The sequence below is a fragment of the Taeniopygia guttata genome, chromosome 20 (assembly GCF_048771995.1).
Source record: "Taeniopygia guttata chromosome 20, bTaeGut7.mat, whole genome shotgun sequence".
Classification (NCBI taxonomy): Eukaryota; Metazoa; Chordata; class Aves; order Passeriformes; family Estrildidae; genus Taeniopygia; species Taeniopygia guttata.
In genome coordinates, this window is record NC_133045.1 from 6,834,636 (window position 1) to 6,857,659 (window position 23,024).

At 49.8% G+C, this 23,024-nt stretch overlaps 2 protein-coding genes across 3 annotated transcripts in view; both read right to left on the reverse strand.

The window, feature by feature from the left end:
- Positions 1–23,024, reverse strand: part of YWHAB (tyrosine 3-monooxygenase/tryptophan 5-monooxygenase activation protein beta) — a 290,680-nt gene that overhangs the window by 237,589 nt on the left and 30,067 nt on the right. The window lies entirely within an intron of this gene.
- Positions 1,360–23,024, reverse strand: part of HNF4A (hepatocyte nuclear factor 4 alpha) — a 35,092-nt gene continuing 13,427 nt past the window's right edge. The window contains exons 1-10 of one of the 2 annotated variants that reach the window (XM_030288681.4): positions 19,460–22,975; positions 15,783–15,957; positions 13,895–13,989; positions 11,697–11,803; positions 9,044–9,199; positions 6,097–6,184; positions 5,457–5,612; positions 4,955–5,191; positions 4,170–4,292; positions 1,360–3,536 (exon numbers count right to left, since the gene is read on the reverse strand). In XM_030288681.4, coding sequence (XP_030144541.1) covers positions 3,394–3,536; positions 4,170–4,292; positions 4,955–5,191; positions 5,457–5,612; positions 6,097–6,184; positions 9,044–9,199; positions 11,697–11,803; positions 13,895–13,989; positions 15,783–15,957; positions 19,460–19,574 — 1,395 coding nt within the window. In that variant the 5' untranslated portion in view covers positions 19,575–22,975 and the 3' untranslated portion in view covers positions 1,360–3,393. Of the gene's footprint in view, positions 3,537–4,169; positions 4,293–4,954; positions 5,192–5,456; positions 5,613–6,096; positions 6,185–9,043; positions 9,200–11,696; positions 11,804–13,894; positions 13,990–15,782; positions 15,958–19,459; positions 22,976–23,024 lie in introns of those variants that run through there. The other variant, XM_002190845.7, reaches the window with a different exon arrangement.

Consider the following 23,024-nt stretch of genomic DNA (forward strand, 5'->3'; position numbering starts at 1 on the left):
CCCCAAGTGAGCTGAATCCAGAAATAAGAAATCTCCTGTAGGAACTGCACTGATTTAAGATTAACCAGGTAAAGAGCAACCTTGATAGAGCAGCTCATGGGAAGGAGTCCAGGAGAATTTATTGCTTTAAAGATTTGATACTACATATATGGAGTTTTTAGAGCATATACCCAGGTAAAACCAACCATGAATCACAGCAGAAGAGTCACAGGGTTTGTTTTTTTTTTTATTCCACATTCAAAATAATGAATGAAGTCCTTTTCTTTCTCTTGGCTGGACTAACCACTCAGTCCTGTGTGTGCTGGGATAACGTGTCCTGTGACTGCTTTGGTTCCTTTGTTCAGCAGTGGTTCTGGGGCTCTGGATCATCACTGGTGCACAGGTAGTGAGGGCAGGTTATTTGAGATCTGTCCTTTTCTCCAGGTCCTTGACTCAGAGTGGAGACAGGCTCTAAATGCTATCTCTTCATACATAGCCCTCAAACACAGTCTGGATCTCATCTCTGCATCTCATCCCTGCTGAAAATTTTCATCAGGATGACTGTCACTGGATACCACTGGATGTGCTAATGGGATGGAAAATCAGGCTGCTTCTCATCCCTTGTACCTGAGACTGCCCACCTCGATTCTCATCAGAGGCAGGAGGTGGGGGAACATGAGGGCCAGCTCCTGCAGACCAGAGCTGAAAATGCTGGATGTTGTTCCTTCCCAGAGACCTCATCTTTACAGCCATCTACACCTCTCCTCTCTTCCTATTCTCTTCCTGGACCTGCTACAGCTGAGCACAGGCTCCCATGGTCAGAAAAGCAGGTCATTAAGAGCCTTCTCTAATTGCCAGTGTATTTCTTCACCTTTACAGCCAGTGATAAATTGATTTTCACTTGATCTTACTGTAGCTCCCACCTGCTGCCAGCAGTAGGGTGGCTGTGTTTGAAACAAAGGACAATCACCCACCCCAAAGCACTCAGAAATTACCTTTGAAATACAAGTGGGACATAAAATGAACATGTTTGAAATGTGAATAATATATTTTAGCTTCCTTTTCTTGGCTTTCAGAATGTGGTTACTTCAAGCCTTTAAGCTCCCTGGAATCATGAAAGCAAATATTTATTCTTCATGTTTGTTTTTCTTTTAATGAAAATTTGGATTGTCATTCAATCTTATGATTCCAGCACACGTGGCTTCAGGACAGACACATTGGGCTTGCCAGGAAATAGTGACAGCTGGCAACAGCATCAAACACTTGTTTGGGCTTTTTTCTCCATACACATATGCTTTGTGCTCAGACCAACAGGGAGGTTAGCCCCTTGATTTAAAATAAATCCTCCTAGAAGAAAGAAATCCATCTGTCTGGGAAAAGTTAGAAAATATTTTTGCATTTATTTTTCTTTTTTTTTTTCTTTTTTTTTTATGAATACAAACTCTTGTGAAGAAATATTCTTCTGTTTCCATTGGAAGGCAGAAACCAGCAAAAATTAATGTACAATATCGAGGAATACTTGGTGCAAATGGACCAAAAGGGATTCCCCACAAAGTATGTCTACGTACAGGAAAAAAAGTTGCTGCAGTTGGAAAAGACAGCTTGGTTATTACAGGGTTGTTTTTTTGGTTGGTTTTTTTTTTTTTTTGCATTTAATCTCCCAATTATAAATAATCAATGTGATTTACAAAATAATTTACAGAAAATGATTGGATTCATCATTGCAATAAATTACTTGGTACGATGCCACCAGCATTGAGACCATACAATACCTCTGACACCGCCAGCACGAGGTGTTTCATTTTTGCATTGGAAATCAGGGACAGACCTGCAGCTCCTCTGGCTGAGTTGGCTCAGATTTATCCTCACCAGAGACCTCTTGGCAGCCGTGGGGCCACCATGCCCATCCTCTCGAGAGGCCAGCAGTGGCTCAGGCCTGCCTGGTGCAGGGCTCTGGGAGCTGCAGCCCTGCTGGCACCTGCAGCAGGCACTGGGGCAGGAGAGCTCCTTTCCTGCTTCCAGCTGTAAACCAAAGTTCAGATCCACAGGGTTGTGGCACAGGCAGGCACAGAGGAGCAGGGACAGGGGCAGGAGGGAGCACAGCAGGGTGGGCAGACCCAAGGCTGGGGCAGACCCAAGGGGCTTGGGTGAGACTGGGTTATTGCTTGACCTCTGTCGCTTTTCTCTGCAGGACCCAAAGAATTGTATTTTTGAGGTTGGTGCTCTCAAAAGACTCTGAGGCCTGAAGGAGTCATAACGAATTCTTATCATGTTATGAAGACCCATAAATCTGTTATCAGCCACTCACTCTAAGCTGAAGGAGTGGCACTGCACTAGAGAAGTAGATTGTGTGGCATAGCTTAGCATTAAAATTGTGTCTGAACTGAGATCCTGGGTCCCAATGCTCCCAGCACTTAGAAAGCCCAAGACATTGGTCCAATCTGTGAGGCTCAAGCTCCTCTCACCCCATAGGTCCTTCCCCTTCCTACATCTTTCCCCCACTTCCTTCCAAATAGGCATCCAGTGGTCTTCTGACTGCTGACAGGCAGTAGTTGGGCCAGTGATATTTGGGCAGTGCTGCCAGCCTGTAAAGGGGTGACCCCATCCCATTAGCTGAAATCCCTGGAATCCCATGGTCCCTCTGATTGCCAGGAGGCAGTGAGTGATGCAGGGGAAGGGCTTGGCAGTGGTTGCCTCTCCGAGCATTGTGGTGAGAGGGCAGGCATGGCATGGAAATATCAAAACCCCTCAAGAGGCAGAAGCATACAAATAGTGGAGTATCTTGGTGGGCCAGACTTTGCCCCAGCATCAGCTGAAAATATTTGTTAGGTCTGGCTGGGGGGCTTAGTGTGCTGGTGGGTGACACCACGCAAAGACCTGGGACTAGCCAAGGCTCAGGAGCAGTTCTGGCAGTGCTGCCTGGGCAAACCCCATGGGCTTCACCTGCTGTGATGCTCCTGGGGGAGCTTCCATCTCCACCAAGTCTGGCTGGACTGGGGACTGTCAGGGGGGCTGGAACGGCTGTGGAGGGAAGCCCTCCATTCCCATGGCACAGGGAATTGCTCATTGCTGTGTGCTGAACCAATGCTGAGATGGCAGTGGGGCAGCAGCCTGTCCCCAGCCAGTCACTGCCACCCCACTGAGGGAGGCAGGAATCTGGCCCTCCTTACAAGGACTGAGGGTTTCAGCAAGGCTTCAGCCTTAGCTCTGGGACTCTGGGGCTGCCCATGGCACATGCTGTCCGTAGCTGCAGGAAGACACCTTCTGGTGGTGCTCAGTCTAATAAGCAAGTCCGTGTGTCCGTGCCCAGAGACCTCTGGATGGCTTCTCTGGCTTCTCTTCTCACAGTGGCAGAGTCAGTTGGGGCTTTTCTCCCACACGGTGTTGCCAAGGAGGCTGGTTGGTGTGGGCTTGCTAGATGACCTCCTGTTTTGTGATGGCAGGCTGTGGGATGGACGTGGGCTGCTTTGCCACGGTGGCAATGGCTCCAGGCAGCAGCTTGTACTGCTCTGATCCTGAGCCCGCGGGTGGAGAAGGCTGTGGAGTTTCTGGAGTAGCTGAAGAGAGAGAAACCAAATTAAAAGAGGGTCTCACAAACCTGACAGGACCGAATCTGTCCTCAGTCTGCAGGGTTCAGATGTCAGCACAGCAGAGTATGTTTGCTGTAGAGCTGGCCAGATACGCAGGCGTGGTTTGATGTCCCCCAGGAGAACCACAATAACCAACATCAAATACGGGGAGCTGCTGACTTTTTGACCTTTACTAACCACATTTTTGGTCAGCCAAGGCCATCTCAGCACAAGGTCCCCAGTGGTGGCCCCATGTGGTGAGCCAGATCCTCCTGTGTTTTTGCAGAGGACAAACTGAAGTGTGTCTGAGCCACTCAAGGGAAGGGGAGCCTTTCCACTGATTTCACTAAGCTCTGGATAACGTTCATCCCTTAAGGGCCATGTAAAAGTTGCAGTCTGCCACGGAGTATCTTGTTGAATCAGTTAGTCTGGCCTAATCTAATCTAACCCACCTCTCTGTTTGTCTTTCCCTCGTTTCTGCATAGGAATCTCTCACACGCTCATTACCCGAGACTCTGTCTTGCTTGCAGATTTCCATGCAAGGTCGAAACTACCTCCACAGGCACACTGGAAAGCTCCTGGTTTCTCCCAGGAGCTCTCTGTCTCTCTGGATATACTCACACATCTGCCCGTTGTGCATCTGAGGAGGCATTGTGTTGGCCACAATGACGTTCGTTCCCAGGTTCTCCTGGATCAGATGAGGGTGCAGGTGGTGGTGGGTGTGTGGAGTTTCACTTGATGAACCTAAGAACATGCAGAAGACATCAATTGCCACAATGGCAGGAGACAGTTCAGATGGGCAGACCCATTGTACCCAAATGTCCAAGGCTTTGTGCACCATCAGCTTGTGTCCAGGTGACTGGATACAGCCTTCCCTTTTTCCTCCATGAATGCCTTGAACTAACTAACCCCTGCCTGCTGCCTGCATGTCCTCTCATACAGGATTATATTCCTTAGTCACACCTCCACGTGCAGAATAGCACAGTGGGAACTTTTCATTTTGTTTTGTCCCATTGGATGCTTCCACTAGAAAATCTAGGATGTTCTTTCAACCTGAGCTTTCAGACCTTTGTGTTTTGATGCGTCCCTTCTGAGAGAGGAGGATTGGTGAAATGGCTGCCAGGTGGGATGTGGGAGGTGCACAGCAAAGCTTGTCTGTGTGCAGAGGGCTGGGGATGCCTCTCTGTAAACAGAAGCACAGATGATGCATCTCTTTAGGTGAGAAGAAGTAGAGGACCCTTGGTTACCCCTGTCAAGGACAGGGGAGATGATTTTGTGTGAGTCAAGGGCTGACCTGCAGACTGGTTGTCTAACTTTTCCAGATAGGGAGCAGTGACTAAGGAGGGTCTCAAGGGGACAACAATCAGGGAATACCGAGAGGCCTCATCAGACCCTCAGGTACTCACCTCCCAGCAGCATCTCCTGCAGCAGGTTGTCAATCTTAGCCATGCCGAAGAGCTTGACGAACTGGATCTGCTCTATCATCTGCCAGGTGATGCTCTGCAGCACGGGCAGCAGCAGCAGCAGCTCCCCGAAGCGGCCCCGCGAGTCGTACTGCCGGTCATTGATGTAATCCTCCAGGCTCACCTGCACCTGGTACCGCATCCGCTTGATCTTGGACGGGTCGCTCAGCCCCTTGGCATCTGCAATGACCCACACAGCAAACTCTCCAGGCTGCTGCCCTGGGAGCTGCCTCAGCCACAGCATGAGGTGAGCTGCCTTTGATTCCCCATCATCTGCTGCAATGGACAATGTTTCTTTTCTTAGGCTGACTTCTCTCCTCCCTCTTTAAGAACAGTTTGGCCCAGATAGGAGAGCAGGCAGCTTTTCCACCACTCAGAACCAGTGTTAGTCAGCACAATCCAGAAAAAATACTCTGATGGTATCCCTCACCAAGCTGGGGCATACCTGGGTCAAAGAAGATGATGGCTTTCAAGCAGGCATACTCGTTGTCATCTATCTGCAGCTCCTGGAAGGGCAGGACCAGCTCGTCCAGGATGCGGATGGCCACACGGTTCACCTCCACCAGCTCGGGGCAGTTCCGTGGGATGATGTGATCATTTCCTTCAGACAAACAGCACAGGGACCATCACTTTGTCATTGCTTGAGACTTAGCCGGAGTGACAAGGAGTTCAAAATGCAGGTAGCTAATGCTGAGATAATTTTGGGAGTGGAGGAATTAAGAAGTTCCTCCTTTAGCCCCTACCCGTCTCAGAACACCAGAAATTTTGATCTGTGTTGCCAGAGCAGCTTCTCATTACACAGGAGCCACTCAAGTGAGGAAAAGCTGACAAAGGAGTGAGAGCTTTTTTCTCAATCTCACCACAGCCCCCAACAGTCCCCAACTTTGCCACACCTCATGGCCTTGATGTCAATGTCAGCCAGGCCTAGCTGCACCCAAAGGTTGTGCTGGACTTGCTAAAATACAGAACAGCTCAAGGCACCACCCTGCAAAAAGGATCCGCAAACACTGAACCACCCTCTTCTTCACCCCAGCAGGGAAGCCTCACAGAAGCAGATGGGCTGGGAGCAGAAGTGCAATTTTTACCTAGCAGCAAGACATCCTTGAACACCATGGACCTCTTGGCAGCTCCCAGTAACAGATGCTCCCCTGCATGTGCACGTAGCAGTGCTACCTGCAAGGGCAGGGAAAAGTTATTTGGGTGATGCAGAGATTGAGACAAAGCTGTGATTTTATGTAAGCAAGAGGGAAAGCTCAGCATTCCTGTACTGCACTCAAGGATGGGAGTGAGGGCCCTTCTTCAGTTACAGGCAGAGAAAGAGATGAAATAATGGTCTGTGCTAAACCAGTTATAACTCCAGCAGAGCCAGCAGGTAGTAAACAGCACCTGAAATATCCCATATTCAGGACACATGCCATGAGCAGGACCATGCTAGGCTGTCCCAGGACCTCCCACCAGTGTGGGCTGTTTGCAGACAGCTTCTACCAGAATCAAGGACCACACTCCATCCTGGGAAGTGGGAGAAGTACAATCCCCTGCTGTCCCTCTGGGCTGTGCCCACCTCCCACTGCAGTCACACACACAGGGACCCATGTCCAGCTGGCCAGGTCACCCCCTGGCCATTCATCCCCTCCACAGCCACAGGAACTGGGGACAGGGAAGCCAAAGGGATGTTTTTCTCCCCTGATGTTAATGATTGAAGTGTTTCACTTTACACCCTCCAGTGGCTCCTGAGAATGTCCTGAATCTTTTGCCCTCCTTCAGTTAAAAATTTCAGAGATTTAGGCAGAAAGAGAAGTTAACAATTGGACATCCTGACACAGAAACTTCTTAATGTCCAGCCAGGACCTTCTGCTGGAGAAAACAATCATTAAATATTAATAGAGAAATGCTGAAAAGTATGTCCTGATGGGAATGGCCCCCTTTTCTAGTGTGTTATCCTCAGCATCTGTCAAAGCCAAAAGAAGTCTTACCCTACCAGGAATGCAAGGAGATTGTATCATCCATAGAAGAGAGCTCTGGTTAGTAAAGATGCTGATGTCTAGGAGAGGTTTGGTTTTTGGTTTTTTATACCCCCGATGGTAAAAACAGTAAATAGAGATCCTTGCAAAAAGACTGTGATACTGTGATATCACACATGATACTGGGGAATCTGTATCTAGATGCCAAAATCTAGCCTATCACTGTCCAAACATAGGTGGATATGTTAGCTGAGATGTTGGAATTGCCAGATCTGCACAAAACTGAGCTTTCCTACCTGACAAAACTTTTACAAGGAAAAAACAGTCCCAGGGGAGAGTGAAGCTTTCACCTAAAAATTTCCTGCCTAGTGCAAATTCAAGAAGGTTCAGTTTGAAACCACCTTTTTTATGTGCACAGAATTTCCTTGTTTGAGCAGGGTTAAAGGGAATTACTTCAAGAAGGCCAAACCATCTTATTTAATATTTGTTCTTGCAGTGATGAACCTGAGATACATCATTCCATTGTGAACTGGGATAAATATACAGTTGTAACACAACAAAGCAGAACTTGAACTTTAAGATGAAACATCTTTGCCTTATCAGACATGGTAGTTTTGACATTTTGGTGCAGATGGAGAATGAGGGGTTGGGTGTGATCTTTTCTGCAAAAGGAGATCTGTTTCGTGGAGGAGCCTCTCCCTTGTGGGAAGGCAGGGTTCAAACTGTGCCATCTTTAGACTTTGTTTTCTACTTTGAGGAATTCTGCAGCCCCACAACTTTGCAGCCCCACTAGTTTACAGAGTTATTAGCCAGGTTTAGGGCCTCTGTTCCAAATGGCACAAGGATGTGATGGGCTATGCAGAGCTGCCCCAGGTCTGTGCTGGGCTGCAGCTGTTTGTTGTGTAAATGGCATTTGCCATTGGAGTCCATTGTGGTTTCCATAAATTATGAGTTGTATTTTCCTTAGCAATTTAACAGATTTCTTATAATTTTAAACAATTAAATTATAAGCACTTGCACACAATAGAAAAGAAGGAAACATGCTCCCATTTTAAGAGCACTGAATTCTCCAGAGCTCTGGGTGCTGCTGGGGGGCTAATAAAGAGCTCAGATTTAGGATTTAGGGGTTTTTGATCAGCTGGATACTCTCAACTGGATATCCTTTTTCTTCTTTATATAAAAATTACCTCTAGGTCAATAGGGCTGGAGACTGGTCCTAGCTGAAGAGAACACATGCTGGTTTTGTGACTGTACACTGGACAGACTGGAAATACCTTCCTACCTCTGACAGGACCTGTGCTGGCCCTGCCAGAAGTGCTGTCCCAGCCACATGTGCTGCTCAAGGCTGGGCACACAACATGTCCTTCAACACCTGTTGCAGACTTCTGAAATTTAGACACCCACGGGAGGCCTCTCCTTGTACCTCTTTGAGGCTGCCTGAGATCCCGCAGTGCTACAGAGGACACCAAACCCACTGTGCTTATCTTCATTAGGGAACCCACAAATTCCATTTTAGTAATTTCTGTTAAATGCAAATATATCCATGCTATTTAATCCTGGAAAAAGATTTTCTACTGCCTTGGGAGCAAACTAGTGTATAGCTTCAAAATTCCACACTGGGAGCATGGATACAAACATACCCCAAGGCAGGAAGCAGCAAGAGACAGGCTGATTTTAAGTTTTGGGCAGACCTTAGGTCAGAAATCTCTCCTGCTAATTCTGATTGCCCCAAGCATTTGTATATCACTTCAGGTTTTCAAAGTGCTGCACAAACCATAATTAATAAATGACTGACTGACCCCAAAATGCTCATCTGATAAGGACCTAATTCAAGCTCAGTGTTATCTGGCTGTGCTCATGGGCTGATTAGCAGCACATGCAAGTGGCCCGTGCTGGCATTGTATGGATGCCTGACCCGGGCTGGCATTGTATGGATGCTGTTCCCAATCAGCTGCAGCAGTCAGGATAACAGAGTGCACAATGAGCATTTTCTCTGAAGGTCTCAGCTGGCTTTGGCTCCCCGCTGCCTTTTCCAGAGCAGAGTGAGCTGGGTGCGGATGGGGGGACTTGCCTGGTCATCCAGGGGCAGCTCACAGAAGGGGGGGATGTACTTGGCCCACTCCACCAGCACCAGCAGCTGCTGCTTCATGGACTCACACACGTCAGAAATATTGGCAATCTTCTTCCCTCGGATGTCTCCGTTGAGCACAGGAACTGGAGATGATATCTGGAAGGAGAGAGGACATCCTTCAGCTTTCAGTGCCACAGAGGAACCACAGAGAGGAAAACCCCCAGCCCATGGGTTGTGTTGATGCAGACTCCAGAAATTACAATTACATTTTTCTGTTGCACACACCCAGCTCCCAGAACAGGTGATCCAACAAGACTCATTTAAAGTCAGATCAGCCTGGGGTCTGTGAACATAAAATGCTGCAGAGCAGAGGCTGTGGATCATCTTGGTAAACTGTAACGCCTTGAACAGACTGGAAAGCACATTCCTAAAGCCAGCAGCTTCCTCACACTGAACAAGTGTGCTCAGTCAAGATCCAGGAGGGAACAGAGGGGCTTGTGTGGCAGTCAGCCTCACCAGTAGAAAGGACACGTGCACCCAGTGCTGCTGCACAAGCTACTTGGTCCCACCAAAGTGCAGAGAGCTGCTCCCCCTCCCAGCCTGCTCCAGAGGCAGTGCTTGGCCACGGCTGCCGTGTCTGCTTTCCACAGGGGGCAAGCAGGCTCTGCTCCTCTCCTGAGTCACCATGAGCTCACCAGGCCACAGCTTTCTAGGTCTGACATTGCCTTCTGTGAGCACCAGGTCATTAACATTTGACATCATCAACTGTGAATAGCTAAGGACAGACTTTAAAGGTAACAGTCTCCCACCTCCCATTGGCTTTTAGGTCTTTTTGGCAAAACTGGGCAAGTTCAAACATGCCCACAACACAGGTGGCATTTTTTACATGGCAAATTATTTGTGATTGCCACTTCATTTGCAAAGGACAACCCTGATAACTCTGCAAGTACTGTGACACAGAGCTGGACAGAACATCTCCCCCAAACCAGGCACCCAACCTCCTGCCTGTTTCTCATGCATAGCTGCTCACCCAGGTCATCTAAAAATTTGCCCTTAGTCACTACTTTATCCTCATGCCTCTGTAAGCAATTAACTCAACCCCATCACTGCCCTCTGCCTGCCCTCTGTGCTCTTGTACATCAGCTCTTCCTGTCCTATTCCTGCCAGCATTTTCAGCTCGGACCCTGCTGGCCTCCCCAAGAAAATGGAATTCAAATGCCACCTGCATTTCTTTTTTTTTTTTTTTTTTTTTGGTCAGGTTCCATTACCTAGAGGCTTTCCAGCTCACCAGCTATTATTGAATAAATAAGATTGTAAAAATCTCACCATGTATTACCCTAATCAGTGGGCCCGGAAGGCTTAGCAAATAAATAAAGACCTCTGGGTGAGTGACCCTGGATCTTGGAGAAAGCAGCTCCTCAGCAGTATCTTGTTCTAATTAGCAAGGCACATAAAAGTTACCAATTACCGTGCTGGAGCCTTCCTTGTTTAATGAATCTCTCCGTGCTCTGTGGGAGAGCAGGAGCTCCCCTGGATTTGTGGATAGTTGTAGTTTTTATCAGCAGACCCTGCTTTCATGTGATGGCACTGCAGGACTCTGAGCCCCAGAAATGTCCTTCCCTTGTAGATTTGGTGACTCGAGACCCCAGTATCTCACACCTCTGGGAGCAGCATCAGTCTCATTTTTATAGGGTATATAAATATATTCAGGCCTGCACAGGACAAGGTGAGATGTGGGATGAGATTGGATGTGCTTTTTGTGTACAAGGTTGGCCCTTGGCCATTCTGGCATATCCCCTCCTTGGGGAAGTGGACCTTACAGCCTGAGCCTAATGTGGAGCCCTGAGCACAGCACATCTTGTCCTGGAGCATCTCCCAGGGCAGCCTTCAGGGCAGTGTGACCCTTGAAGCAGCGTGGACTGCCAATTCTCCCCCTGTTCATCTTCCCCAGGACACAGAGTTCTGTTCTCCCCAGCTCCCATGAAGAGTGGCAGCTCCTGCCTCCAGCACAGCTCCATCCTCATCACTGGTTCTCACAGACAAACCCTCCCTGCAGGCTGTGTGTGCCCATCCTGTCCTCTGTCCTCACAGAGAGGGATGAGCTGTGTACACCATTTGCAGTATCCAGCCTCTTAAATCAGTCATCTTTTCAATGTGAACACTCTAGGAAACTAATCTTGGCAGTCTGCGAGTGGAAACAGGGAATTTCAGGCAAGCACTGGAAAAGGTATCTGCATAAAACAAGCAGGAAACTGATCCCTGAAACTGTGCAGGAATCCAAAGTTCCTAACAGCTCATGGGGAAGGGAGGCTGCTCATGCAAGGCCAGCCCCTCGTGGGCTTAGGCAGCCACAGCTCTTCAGATAGCAATGGTTCTACCCTACTTTCTTCCATCAGGCTCTCCAGCCTTCCTGGGTCCCATTAGAGCAGAACAAATCATTGCATATTGTTGCAACTGACTTCTGGACTAAGGAGATTTAAAGTGATGGTTTCAGGTAACAAATGCTTTTTGAAAAATCAGTGTTGAGTTGACAGATAAGCCACTTAGAAAAGAGGTGATAATTTGAAGACTTGGCTATTAAATACTCAGCTGGTTCTACATGCCAGGTAGTGCCTGATGCTTTTGTATTTGATAAAGAAGGAAGAAGAGGTACCTGCTGTGCCAGGGCTTCTGCGTGCAGGAGGGCATTGATGGAGGGCAAGCTGCTGTCCTCGTAACTTGATCTGCGGGTGCTGATTCGGTCCCGTTCATTTTGTACAGCTGCAAGAGAGGATTTTGGCTGAGCTGCAGGTCGTTCATGGCAATGCACACTGAAAACTAGCACAGACTTTTGGCGTTCCCCTTCCTTAGCTGCAGTTTCCCAGCTTCCCTGCCAGGCAGGGCGGAGGTGCAGCTGTCTCTGGTTTGGGAGGGATGCCAGCGAGACCTGACTTCATCTGGTGGATCATTTCTTATTTGCTTTATTAAACTTTCTAGGGATGGGGTTTATTCAGAACCCAAACACCTGTAGAATTCAGTGGGGAAAATTTCCTGGCAAACGATCTGAGTTTTTTGATTTCATGATATAGGGCTTGAGATGGTGACCATGCTCATGTATGCAGCCCAAAGCTGATGTGTGGAATGGAGGAGTATCTGTGAGTTTCCTTGCCCACATGACTCCCGTGAGCTCCATTCAGAAAAGCTGTTGCACTGGTGTAGTTGGAAAACTTCTTTCTCAGCTACAATAAGGTGCAGAACTGCTCCTGCTTATCCATCCAGAGCGAAAGAGCTCTCTCATACCTTATTGTAAAAGCATCCCAGGACAGGTTTGACCCCAGTGTGCCTCCCTGTTTGGTCTAGTCTTGAGGGCTTGGAGGGGGAGGATTTGCCTGCTCTGTCTGTCACGAGGCCTGGGCTGGCCATAACTCACCCTGGCCACGCCACTCAAAGCCATCTGCTTAAATAAGCTATTGATCCATGGCAGGGAAACAGCACAGTCCCTGCCTTGGGCTGGTGGCTCTCTGCATTGATACGTTCTGGATGTATAAATCCACCTGATAAAAAGCAATAATGAGGCTGGGCCAGGAGAAAAGCCCTGCAGTCAGCGGCTGTAAATAGGAGCTCTCAAGGTTATGCTGCTTGTTATCAGTAGCAGGCCCCCGAGTTCAGTCATGCCATGATGTTTTCCAAATGTTTGCTCAGTATTAGCTGGTCATGCACCTAATGTAACTTCTATTGAATATTAACAGACAACAGCACAGCTCTGGGCAGGGGATGAGCTGCATGGAGAGGAGGATTCCTATATTCTTCAGGAAAAGTCAAGAAAAGTTGCTTGGGATACCTCATCTCCTTTTAAAGGGGATAAATGTTCTTGCTCAGAGGTCTTCCTGCAGCCACCAATGTACCACTGGTACTTCCTATTGTCTTCAAGGAGCCTTTTACTCCAAAGTTTCTCCTTGAGGTGGTGTGAACTGGGAGGAGCATGGGGTTTAATTTCCATTCATGGAATAACAGGGCCAAATGCCTCCCAGTTGTCCCTTTGCAGACATGAGTGGGTGAGCTCTGTAGGATGCCTCTGCTCCTGGCAGTTTGTCCCTCCACTAATAGGAGCACCATCGAGGCCACCAGATTCTCCTGCCCCTCCTCAAAACAGGGCTAAACAAGGGGAGAATCCTGCCATGGGGATCTGTAAGGGCTGCAGAGACAGGGAGGTAGGGGAGCTGAGGGGATGAGCATGGGCCATGTAGGGATATCTCTACTCTTTTAGTACAGTTAAATAGCAAAAATGCTCCACTTTACTCTGGATCCTTTCTGCTGTGGCTGAAACTAAACTAAACTCACTGCCTCTCTGCAGAGGCTCAGCAAGAATCTATATATCTATCAGGGAAAAAAGGTGCAAAATGTCAGTGTGACTTTTGTTGGACTCACCTAGCCAGCTGTGGGTTTTGTGGTCACTCTGGGATAACAGCACTTGGAGCAGTTTTACCAAAGTATTTCCAAATTCCCAGGCTTTCTTTGAAGTTCCTGCTCCTCAGTGATGTGGAGGAGCATTCCCAAACCCCTCCAATGGACTGACAGTGTAGGAGCCCAGGTGCTGTGTGTGTGTCAGTGTGAGTAAGAGTGAGCTGAAGAGCCCTGGGTGTGATGTGTGTGCACAAGCTCGGGCAGTTCTGAGATACAGGCATGGACCTCCCTAAATCCCCCTGTGCTGGGGGTCAGGATCTGTGCCCAGGAGAGAACCGTGCAGGGAACACAGGGCTAAGTTAGATGGGCAAGTGTGCAGCTGGCAGGGACCAGCCTTGGCTGCAAGGGCTTCCTCAAACATACACAGGCAGTGTGAGGGACTGCTGCTGGGGGAAGGCAATCACCCACCTTCCTTCTTCATTCCTGCTCGGAAGCACTTCTTAAGCCTGCAGTACCGGCACTGGTTTCTTTTGTCTTTGTCTACCACACACTGCCTGTTAAACCTGGGAAGGAAGGAAGAAAGAAAGATGTGAGAACCAGCAAGACTGAGCCTGAAAGCAGGACAAGACAGAGCCCTAAGCTCCAAGACATGCTCAGAGAAGGTTCCCAGAGGATCACCCTGAGAAAGGAGCCCCAGTCTGTGATTTTTTCCACTCTTGCTTTAGCCTGTGCTTTCTTTTTTGCATTGAAATCTCAGCTCTCCCCTCTGCTTCTGGATGGTCAATAAGGACAGACTAGAACTGAGTCACATGCAGGAGCTCAGGCTGCTGGTCCTGCTTGTTAACCATTAGGGACAGGATGTCTATAGTGGACTAACAAACCCCAGGGAAGTTAAAAGTGTGATCTAGGAGGGTCAGAACCAACTTGGAAGATGCTGTTGTAAGTTAGATCCCAGTAAAATGGAAGGAAGAATGCCTTTATTGTGAATTTTTAAAAGAGGTGGAGGGTTGTAGTAGCCCATTTTTGAGGTTAAGAAGCCGGTTTAAGTCCCTGCATCTCTCCAGAGCTGTGTCTGGGATTCTCAGAGGTTGTTTCTGACCTCTGGACAGCATTGCTGTTCTGCAAACTGCTCTGCTGCCACTTGCACTTCAGAGAGGACTTGGGAAGGAACCAGCTCCTTACCTCCAGTCTTGTGTCACCAAATCCCCTGCACATGGCCTGGTGGCCACTTGCAGCATGAATTTCACTTGCAAATTTGCTCTAATTTACAGCGGATTGATCCAGTTTGCAGAGTAAAGACAAAAGGAGTACAAAGCTGTAGAAGGGCTCCCAGCCATGCTGAATACTGTAGTTTTTGAAAAGGCTTCCTTCTACTGTGCTATTTTAAGCCCCCAAGCTATGATTTGCCCAAATGGATGCCTGAAAGCAGCTCTTAAAATATTCCTGTAGTGCATATAAAAGCCTCAGCTTCCAAAAAACTGGGCACCTTGGCTTTTCTGATGGGGTTGTGGGGAGGGGGCTCCCTAGGCAGCCACCTTAAATAACCCTGGGGTGCAAATGTTGATGTGCTTCACAGGCACTCATATACCTGGTGCTTCCTTCTGTCACTCAGGTTTTAGAGTCATGTTGCTCTTCATGCTCTCCAAGTGGCTGTCAGGCCATCAGGAGTAACTGAATCAAAAAGCCCAAGGGATTTAGACACTGTGAACTGAGGATTCTTCAGTTTCCTTTGTGACTTTCTACATGTGAGTTGCTCAAAGCCAGCAGCAGGCAGGTCACAGCTGCTGATGGCACAGGACAGCTACGGGCTACCCCCAATGGCACAAGGTGCAGTGCATGAATTTCAGGAACAACACAAGTGCCTCATCCTCAGAAAAGTGCATGTTATGCTGCCCCTCATGGTGCTCCCTGGGTGTTCTTGTGTCATGTAACAGGCAGTGACAGCATTGTAGTAGGATGGCAGGCACACATCCATCGGGTGGTTTTGCCCCCAGGGAGAGCAAGGTTTGTGCTGCACTGAGTAGTGAGGTGCTAAGTCCCTGAAATGGGACTTCTCCCCTGGCATCTTGCTGCTTGCTGGCCATACCCATTTGCAAGAACATGTGCTTGGCCCCTAAAGCATGGGGCAAGACCTCCCAGGGTCTTTCCTTTCCCCAGGGATCAGTGGAGGGCAGTCCCAAAATCAGGGCACTCACTGACCCCTCCCAGCTGAGGGCTTAGCTCCGGGAAAGTGGAGGAGGTTGCAGGGAGGATGAAGAGGATGAAGGGCCATGCTGCTGCACTTGGAGGGCTTTGCCATTGAGCTGTGAGGGGCTGTCCTGTCTGAGCCATGGGTCTCTGTGCCCTCTGTCCTCACCTGCAGGAGTACATGTGGTTCTTCCTGACGCTCCTCCTGAAGAAGCCTTTGCAGCCATCGCAGCTGGAGGCCCCGTAGTGCTTGCCGGTGGCGCGGTCCCCGCAGATGGCACACAGCGTGCTCACCCCGATGCTGCTGGAGCTGCTCAGGTTGGCTGCTTCTGACGGAGACGTGTCTGCTTGGGGAAGGACACAGCAAGAAGATGACAGTGACATAGCCAGCCAACATTTACTAACTCAGCTACCAGTCAGATTCTCCCGGAGAAACCAGGCAGCTGCAGCCTGGCTGTGTGGCAGGGGCCTGTCAGAGAGGTGTGTAAGCTCTCAGTGTTTAAATAATTGCATTTTGGGGTGCACTAAAACTCCCTGTATTCCACAGTGAGACTCCTCTTCCCAAAGGCCTGGCTGAAGCAGTGCCTTCAGATAAAGTGGAAGCCCGTTTGCAGGAGTCACAAGGCAGAGCCAAAATTCCTCGGGGATTTGCAGACACTTTGGGCTGCAGTAGTGTGGCCAGAGAAAAAGCTGATGCAGAGTTAAGTGGAGGTATTACAGCTCGGGGTGAGCAGCTGATTTGTTAGGGAGGTGTTTGTGTTTTTACACTGAAAGAGCCCAAGACAGCCCTGAGCAGATGAGGTGAACAGTTCCCTTGTCCAGGCATGGAGCTCCAGCCTGCACAGCCCTTCTTTGGGAAAACAAGACTTTGGGTAAATAGCAAACCCAAATTACTTCAGCTGGAAAACTCACGTGGACAAAGGCTACCCATGCAAGGAAGGGCTGATTAAAGAAAAAAGGTGGCACTCTGGCATGGAGAAGGCTGTAGGCTGGGTATCTTCCAGAGTCTGGTAGGATCACAGCGGAAATTGATTTGTCTTGCAGTCCTTGCAGACCAAGGGGGACTGGGGCTTGCAGGGCTTTGGAGGATAGGGAATTGCAGCAGCCTCTGGAGGAAAGGACATCTGAAAGGCTAAAAACCATACAAGGGCTACACTAAACCCCTCTAGCAAGCCAAACAAACCTCAAGGCTGAAGGGATCAGCCCTTAATTCAGTTGATCTAATTGTCCCCTCCCATGTACGTTTTTCTGTGTCAGCACAGGCACATCCCCCTCCCTCAGTGGGAAAGCCAGTCACAAATCATACACAGGATCTACAAAGCCATAGAAACCTGCTGGGGTTTTTAATGCTTGAGTCTATGGCCCCTGATGTCTGGGTTTTTGTAGGGACTCAGTTAAGGCTCACCCTGGAAGGACCACAGCTGTTCCCACCTGGCACCCAGTAGAAGGGCTGGTCCCAGTTGGGCTCCCCATGGTAGCCCAGCTGTGGTGCTGGCGGGGCCAAGGCAAGTCTGGCTGGGGCAGGGCTGCATTTTTAGTTTCTATTTTACAGAGGAAAAGGGAATTTCAGCAGGTGCTGCACATCTTGCTCATGCCACCCCTCAGCAGAAGTAACTGGCACAGAACCAGCAGTGAACCAGCACAGGGATTCTTGAGCCTTCCCTACCTCTGGCAGCGCCTTTCATTTCCCTGCCTGCTTTCTGTCTTTCCAATTCCTCGTGTCGCTCCTGTATTTCTTTGTGAGTCACTTTGCTGCCTCTCTGTGTCCCTGCCTGGCACACCCTGTCACGCAGCTCCAGCAGCACCAGTGCAAAGCTCCTGTCTCCACTCCCAGAGCTCTGAGCTTTCCCAAGGCTATCCTGGCTGTCTCTTGCTCCTGTGACAGCTTGAAAAGAACCTTCCTCCATTAATATCCCGAGGGCTCAGCTAAATGCAGCTCACTCCAGAAGGAAAGTCAAATTCTCAGTTCCAGCTAAACATAGGACTTAGATGTGAGAGGAAGAGCTGATCTGCCTGTAATCCCATTACTTGTATATCTGTGGCAGCCCAGATAAATCCCTTTTTAGCAATCTATCAGGCTGTAATCAGATGAACATAGAGCAGGAAAAACTGGCACTCTTATCAAAGAAATTGCAACATCTCAGTCTAATAGTCAGCAACAATGAAATTATTGCCTAATGGATAATTTTCCAATTGAGTTTATTCTGCCAAATATGTGCCAAAAATATGGGCTATGGCTGGCTGCAATCAAGTGGTTGGAGTTAAGGTAAATGGAAGAAAGAAAAAATCTGGCTTTGAGACCTTGCAGCTGATCCTTGTGTTAGGACAGGAGCTACTCAAAAGGTCCCTGAGCCTGTTGCATTTTTCTGTGAGAGGCAAACTTGGTCCCTGCTGAGCAGCAGCCCTGGGGCTGAGCTGCAGAGCTGTGGCAGGCAGTGGCTGGGCTCTGGGCAGTGCTTTGCCAGAAAAAGAGGCACAGGTTCTGCAGGTGGAGGTCCTGCAGGAGGTGTGTCCTCAGAGCAGCTGCTGCAGTGCCAAAACAGCCCTGGCAGCAAGGGCTGGCCCTGGCCTGGAGCTGGGCCCAGGAGGAGAGGAGTTGGTGCTGCTGGCCCCAGCTGACTCATCCAGTGTCACAGCACACTGGATCTTGTCACAGGAAATCACCTGTTCCTCTGCTCCGTGGAGCCCATGTCCAGGGCAAATACAGCTCCTTGTGCAGATGCTTGCTGGATGGGAGAGGGGCATGGAGAGGGAGCAGGGCCTGAGCTTGTCCCAGAGCGTCCAGATGGATATCAGCAGAGCCAAAGGGGGTGACTTCTAGCCCTAAGGCACCTGAAGGGGTAGAACCAGGCGCAGGAGTGGAGAAGGGGCTGGGACCCAGAGTGGTGGGGGGTTATTGCACAGCTTTGAACCACTTTGGCACCTCAGTGTTACATCCCTAACAGAGCAGAGCCATAACCCAGGGAAGACCCACATAGGCTGTGATGGAAGAGTCCACAGAACCAGCACAGCCCCTCTGGGACAGAGGTGCCCAGCAGTCCTGGGCTGGAAGGAAATTGGAGGGCCACTTTCTGTGGCTTTGTTTAGTCATTAACCTCATATTTAGAGAGACTTTAGGGGGGACTTGGAGAGGAATCTCTTGTTATCTCTGAGCATTTAATCACCAAGACTCTTTGGTCCCCAAACAGGTGGGCCAGCATTGTGAATTCTGGAGGGTTAAGTGTGGTGCTACCCTCCAGAAGGGATGGGAACATTTATATATCCTCTCAAGGTCCCCGTGTCCCTCTTACTGGGGGCTGAAGCAGGAAAGGCCATGCCACCCCACACTCCAGTGCTGCACTGGGGAAGGGCTGGGGCTCACAGCAGCTGCAGCAGCAGTGCCTAAATCACTTCTGACAGTGATTTTCACCCTTACCAGGTGCGAAATGCCTTTCTGCTCTAGGGACTGGCTCCGAGCTCTGGAGACACAGGGTCAGCTGTCTGTCTGGTGAACCATCAACAGCACTTCATGCAGAAACTTTTGGCTGGGGTCTGGGAGACCCACACCTTGTTCAGTCCCAGCCCCATTGCCTGGGTTGAATGTCTGGAGGGGGCCTCTCATTCAGCCAGCTCCTGGAGCGTGCCTGCTGCCAGGGGCTCTGGCTGCAGGACACCATCCTGCCTGTACCAAACACAGCTCTGCTCTCTCCCCTCTATTTTCCCCTGGGGAAACAGAACCTTCCCTGGGAGCTCCCCATCTTACACCCCTTCCCTCCCCAGGAACATTTCTGTGTCCGCCCCAGGGGCTTCTCCTGCAGCCCCCAGCTCACCCCACCCAGCAGAGGGGAGAAGGTGGAGGAGACTCACCATTGCCCATAGCCAGCACCTGCATGTTCTCAAACTCCAGGGTGGTGTATGCCGGGTCTAGCGCTGCGCTGTAATCTGCCATCTCCATGTCTATGAGGGCTTTGGAAAGGCGCATTATCCTCGGCAAACACGGGCCAGATTGTACCGATTCCCTTGTCCCAGGCTATTGGCCCTCCTGCCTCCCTGTGCCTTCACTGCGTCCCCTACCTGTTGTCTTTTAATTCAGATATTTCTCTGAAAGGATTTGCTGAGCCTCAAGGCCTATACTCGCAGAGGGGTGGAGGCAGGAGGCAGGGGGTTAATCTTTAATCATCTCACCCATTGCTGAATACTGCTAAGCTTTTTTTTTTTTTTTTTTTTTTTTTTTGGTGGAGCAGCAGTGATTCTTGTTGATTGTTTATTATTGAATCTCAAGGCGTTTCTGATCCTGGCTCCTGGGTGCAGGCAGCACCACAGGAGCAGGCACTCACCAAGGTCTATTGACCTTGATGCTGAGCTGCTGGTGTTGCTCTTAATTATACCTGGGGTGGAAAACTTGGAAAAAACCCTACCAAGAGTACAAGGTTCTTCGCCACTTCTGTCATTGTCTTCCTCTCCTCAGCACTGATTGCCTACACCCCTGTTTTTCCCTTCTCTTGCTCCCTCCATCCCTTCCACTCCCTCTTTTCTCTCCCTCATGGTCAGAGAAGGTCAGCTCCTGCCTGGAAATTTACACGTTGCTATGTAAAGTGAAATATATGACTCCTTTTACCTCCCTATAAACCAAGTTTTACAGGGGGCTGGATGCCCTATAAACAGATCCCATTCTGCAGCCATGCCCAAACAGCGAGCGGGGCCGAGGGGGGTGGCACAGACACCCTGGGAATGGCCAGGGTGGCTCCTGTCCCACAGCTGAAATCACTCTGTGCTGACACCCCCAGCCTCGGGTACTGGCTGATCTGCTATAAAAGTTTCATGGGACAGGCTCCAGCAGAGCAGCAGGAGCTTTCCTTCAGCGGGGGCACTGGCTGCTGGCAGCACCAGCAGGGTTCTGTGCCTCGCCAGACCTGGGGTCTGACCCCACTGGTGCTGGGCAGAGCTGCCTGTGCTCTTCTCCCCAGCTGCCCTGTGGGACATCACTCCTCCACTTCAGCCAGAACTGAGACTTTTCAGAGCAATTGTGAGATCACTGAGTGGGAATTTAATTGATCTCTGAATGGCACTGGCTCATGGTGCAAGAGAATCAGCAATTAATGATTTGGTATCAGTTTGTTCTGCATTGAAAACAGCCCCGTGGTTTCGCAACCAGCAGCGACTGAGTCCACACGCTGCTGATCTGGGCTCCCAGTGCCTTGTGTTTATTCTTCCCAGGCACCCCAATGCAGCCCCAACCCCACTGGCACCATAAGCTGCCCTGGATATAGTGCCATCACTGCCACAGCATGAATCCAAGGTCTCTGGCTCCACACCAGTATGTGCCTTTGGGCAGTTGTGCTAGATTTTCTATTCACATTTTAGGAGCACACAGAATTGTTCAAGCAGCCCTTTGCCCCCCAAAGCCATGACCTACATAGCACATTTAAACAGCTCCTCTACCCTGAGGCTGCAGTTCTGCCAGAGTGAATCTCAGCACAGGGGAGAGCCCCTGCTTTCTCACTTGGGAATGGTGATAAATGATCCTTTGCTGCAGGGGAAACAGTGATTCTGTCAGTGCTCCTGAGGGACAGGCCAGAGCTCATGTGCTGGTGGCTTTTCCTTTAGGCAGATACAATCCTTGCCAAAAATTGGTTTTACGATGTGCAGACTGGGATGGAGATGCAAGAATAGAGCATAGCCTCTTCCATAACCTCATTCCAGGGACCTCAGTCCCAATCCCGGCCAGGCCAGGGTGATCCCTTTGATTAGATAAATGCTACAGACACCAGGTCAAATATGTGCAGGATTTGCCACAGCGTCTAGTAAAATATCGTAAAAGCAAGGCCCGTTCTGCACTGCTCAGCAAAACAAACCTTTTGCATCAATAGCCTGCTGAGCAAGGGGGCTGCAAAGGCCATTTACTTCCCAGGCAGGAAGGATTAGAAGGGCCAGGAATAGAAATCAGAGAGGCAGCATGTGCAGGAGAGCGGCAGATAAGGAGCAGGGAAGTTTGGAGAGCATTAGGTGGCTCACGAGGCTGGGGCTGTCAATGGGACACGGTGTTTTCCACCCAGGACTGTGTTGACTGCTGTTTTTCACTACCAGTGTCCTCTGTGGGTCACCAGTTGCCCCTCCCAAATCCTTCATGTTGGTGTGGAGGTCGAGGGCCAGACCAGCCAAGGACACCACGCACCTCCTTTGCCCTGGAGATGAGCTCTGATGGAAGCACTGGCTGCTCCCTGGGCACTGTTGCTGGAGGTGAAGTCTCCCCTGGTGTCTTTTGCCTGGGAAGTTCATGCCTGTTTTCCCCTGGCATCCTCATGTGGTGACTTTTGGGACAGCTTGCTTGCACAGGCTAGTACTGACCAACTGGACCCCACAGCTCTGTAGCTGTTTTAGGTGGGAGATGTTCAAGTCGGCAGCTGCTTGTAGAGCTGTTTCAAACACTTCCAGCTACAGAAGGTGTTTTGCCTTTCTTATTCCACACAGAGAGACAACTCATAGCTGGAAGACCCCCACTGATAAGTGAAGGCTGTTCCCAAACTAGGTGCTCCAGAGAAGTTAATCTCCCAGATCTGCTCCTCTCTCCTGTCCTGGTTCTCTGTCCTGGTACACTCCACCCCCCGTTTCCTATATCAGCACATAGTTGCAAAGGAGACCATGACAGCTCTGGGGTTTGACCTATTCTATGCCAAGTGATTATTTAATTTTATCTGTTGAGCAGTAAATCCTTTCCCACACTGGCACATCATGGCACTAATTCTGCCTTATCTATATATCCCCCATCTGGCAAATTTATGCAAACCTAAAGGGGATTCCCTGAAAATTAGATCTGTGCTTCTCAATAGGTGAGGACTGGGGACAGAGTATTTAATAGGGCATTTTTGGAAAGGATGCTGTCACCTACTGTGCTTGCCAACTCTGCATGTCCAGCAGGTGAGCAGGCTCCTCTCAAGGGGCTCCTCCCTAGTGGTTCTTGAACAGGGTGTTGTAGGATCAGAGGATAATTGATGTCAGAAGGGACCTTAGAGTCTGTGGCCCAGGCTCCTGCTGGAAGTAGGACCAACTGTGAGAGCGGGATGGGCTCCCTGCAGCTTTATCTAGCTGGGTCTTGAACACTTCCAAGGATAGAGAGCAGCCTCGGCAGCCAGCTGGTGCTTGACTGTGCTCGTGGTTAGACACTGGCTGAACCTCTCTCCAGTTTTTATGCCCCTTGATCTCCAGCCATGCAGCCTGGGAGGACCCTGGGCCCATCTTTTTGGTGCTCCTGTGTGTGTTATGCTCCCGCAGTTCCTGCTGGCGCATCTCTCCCCGCTGCTGCAGGACACAGCCCTGCCTGCCAGTAGATGACCAGGCACCCCAGTCTGGGGTTGCCTGCAGACTTCCTGAGCATGGACCATCACCAAGGGCCCTCCTGCCCTTTGTTTTTCTCTCTCACAGCTCTACACTC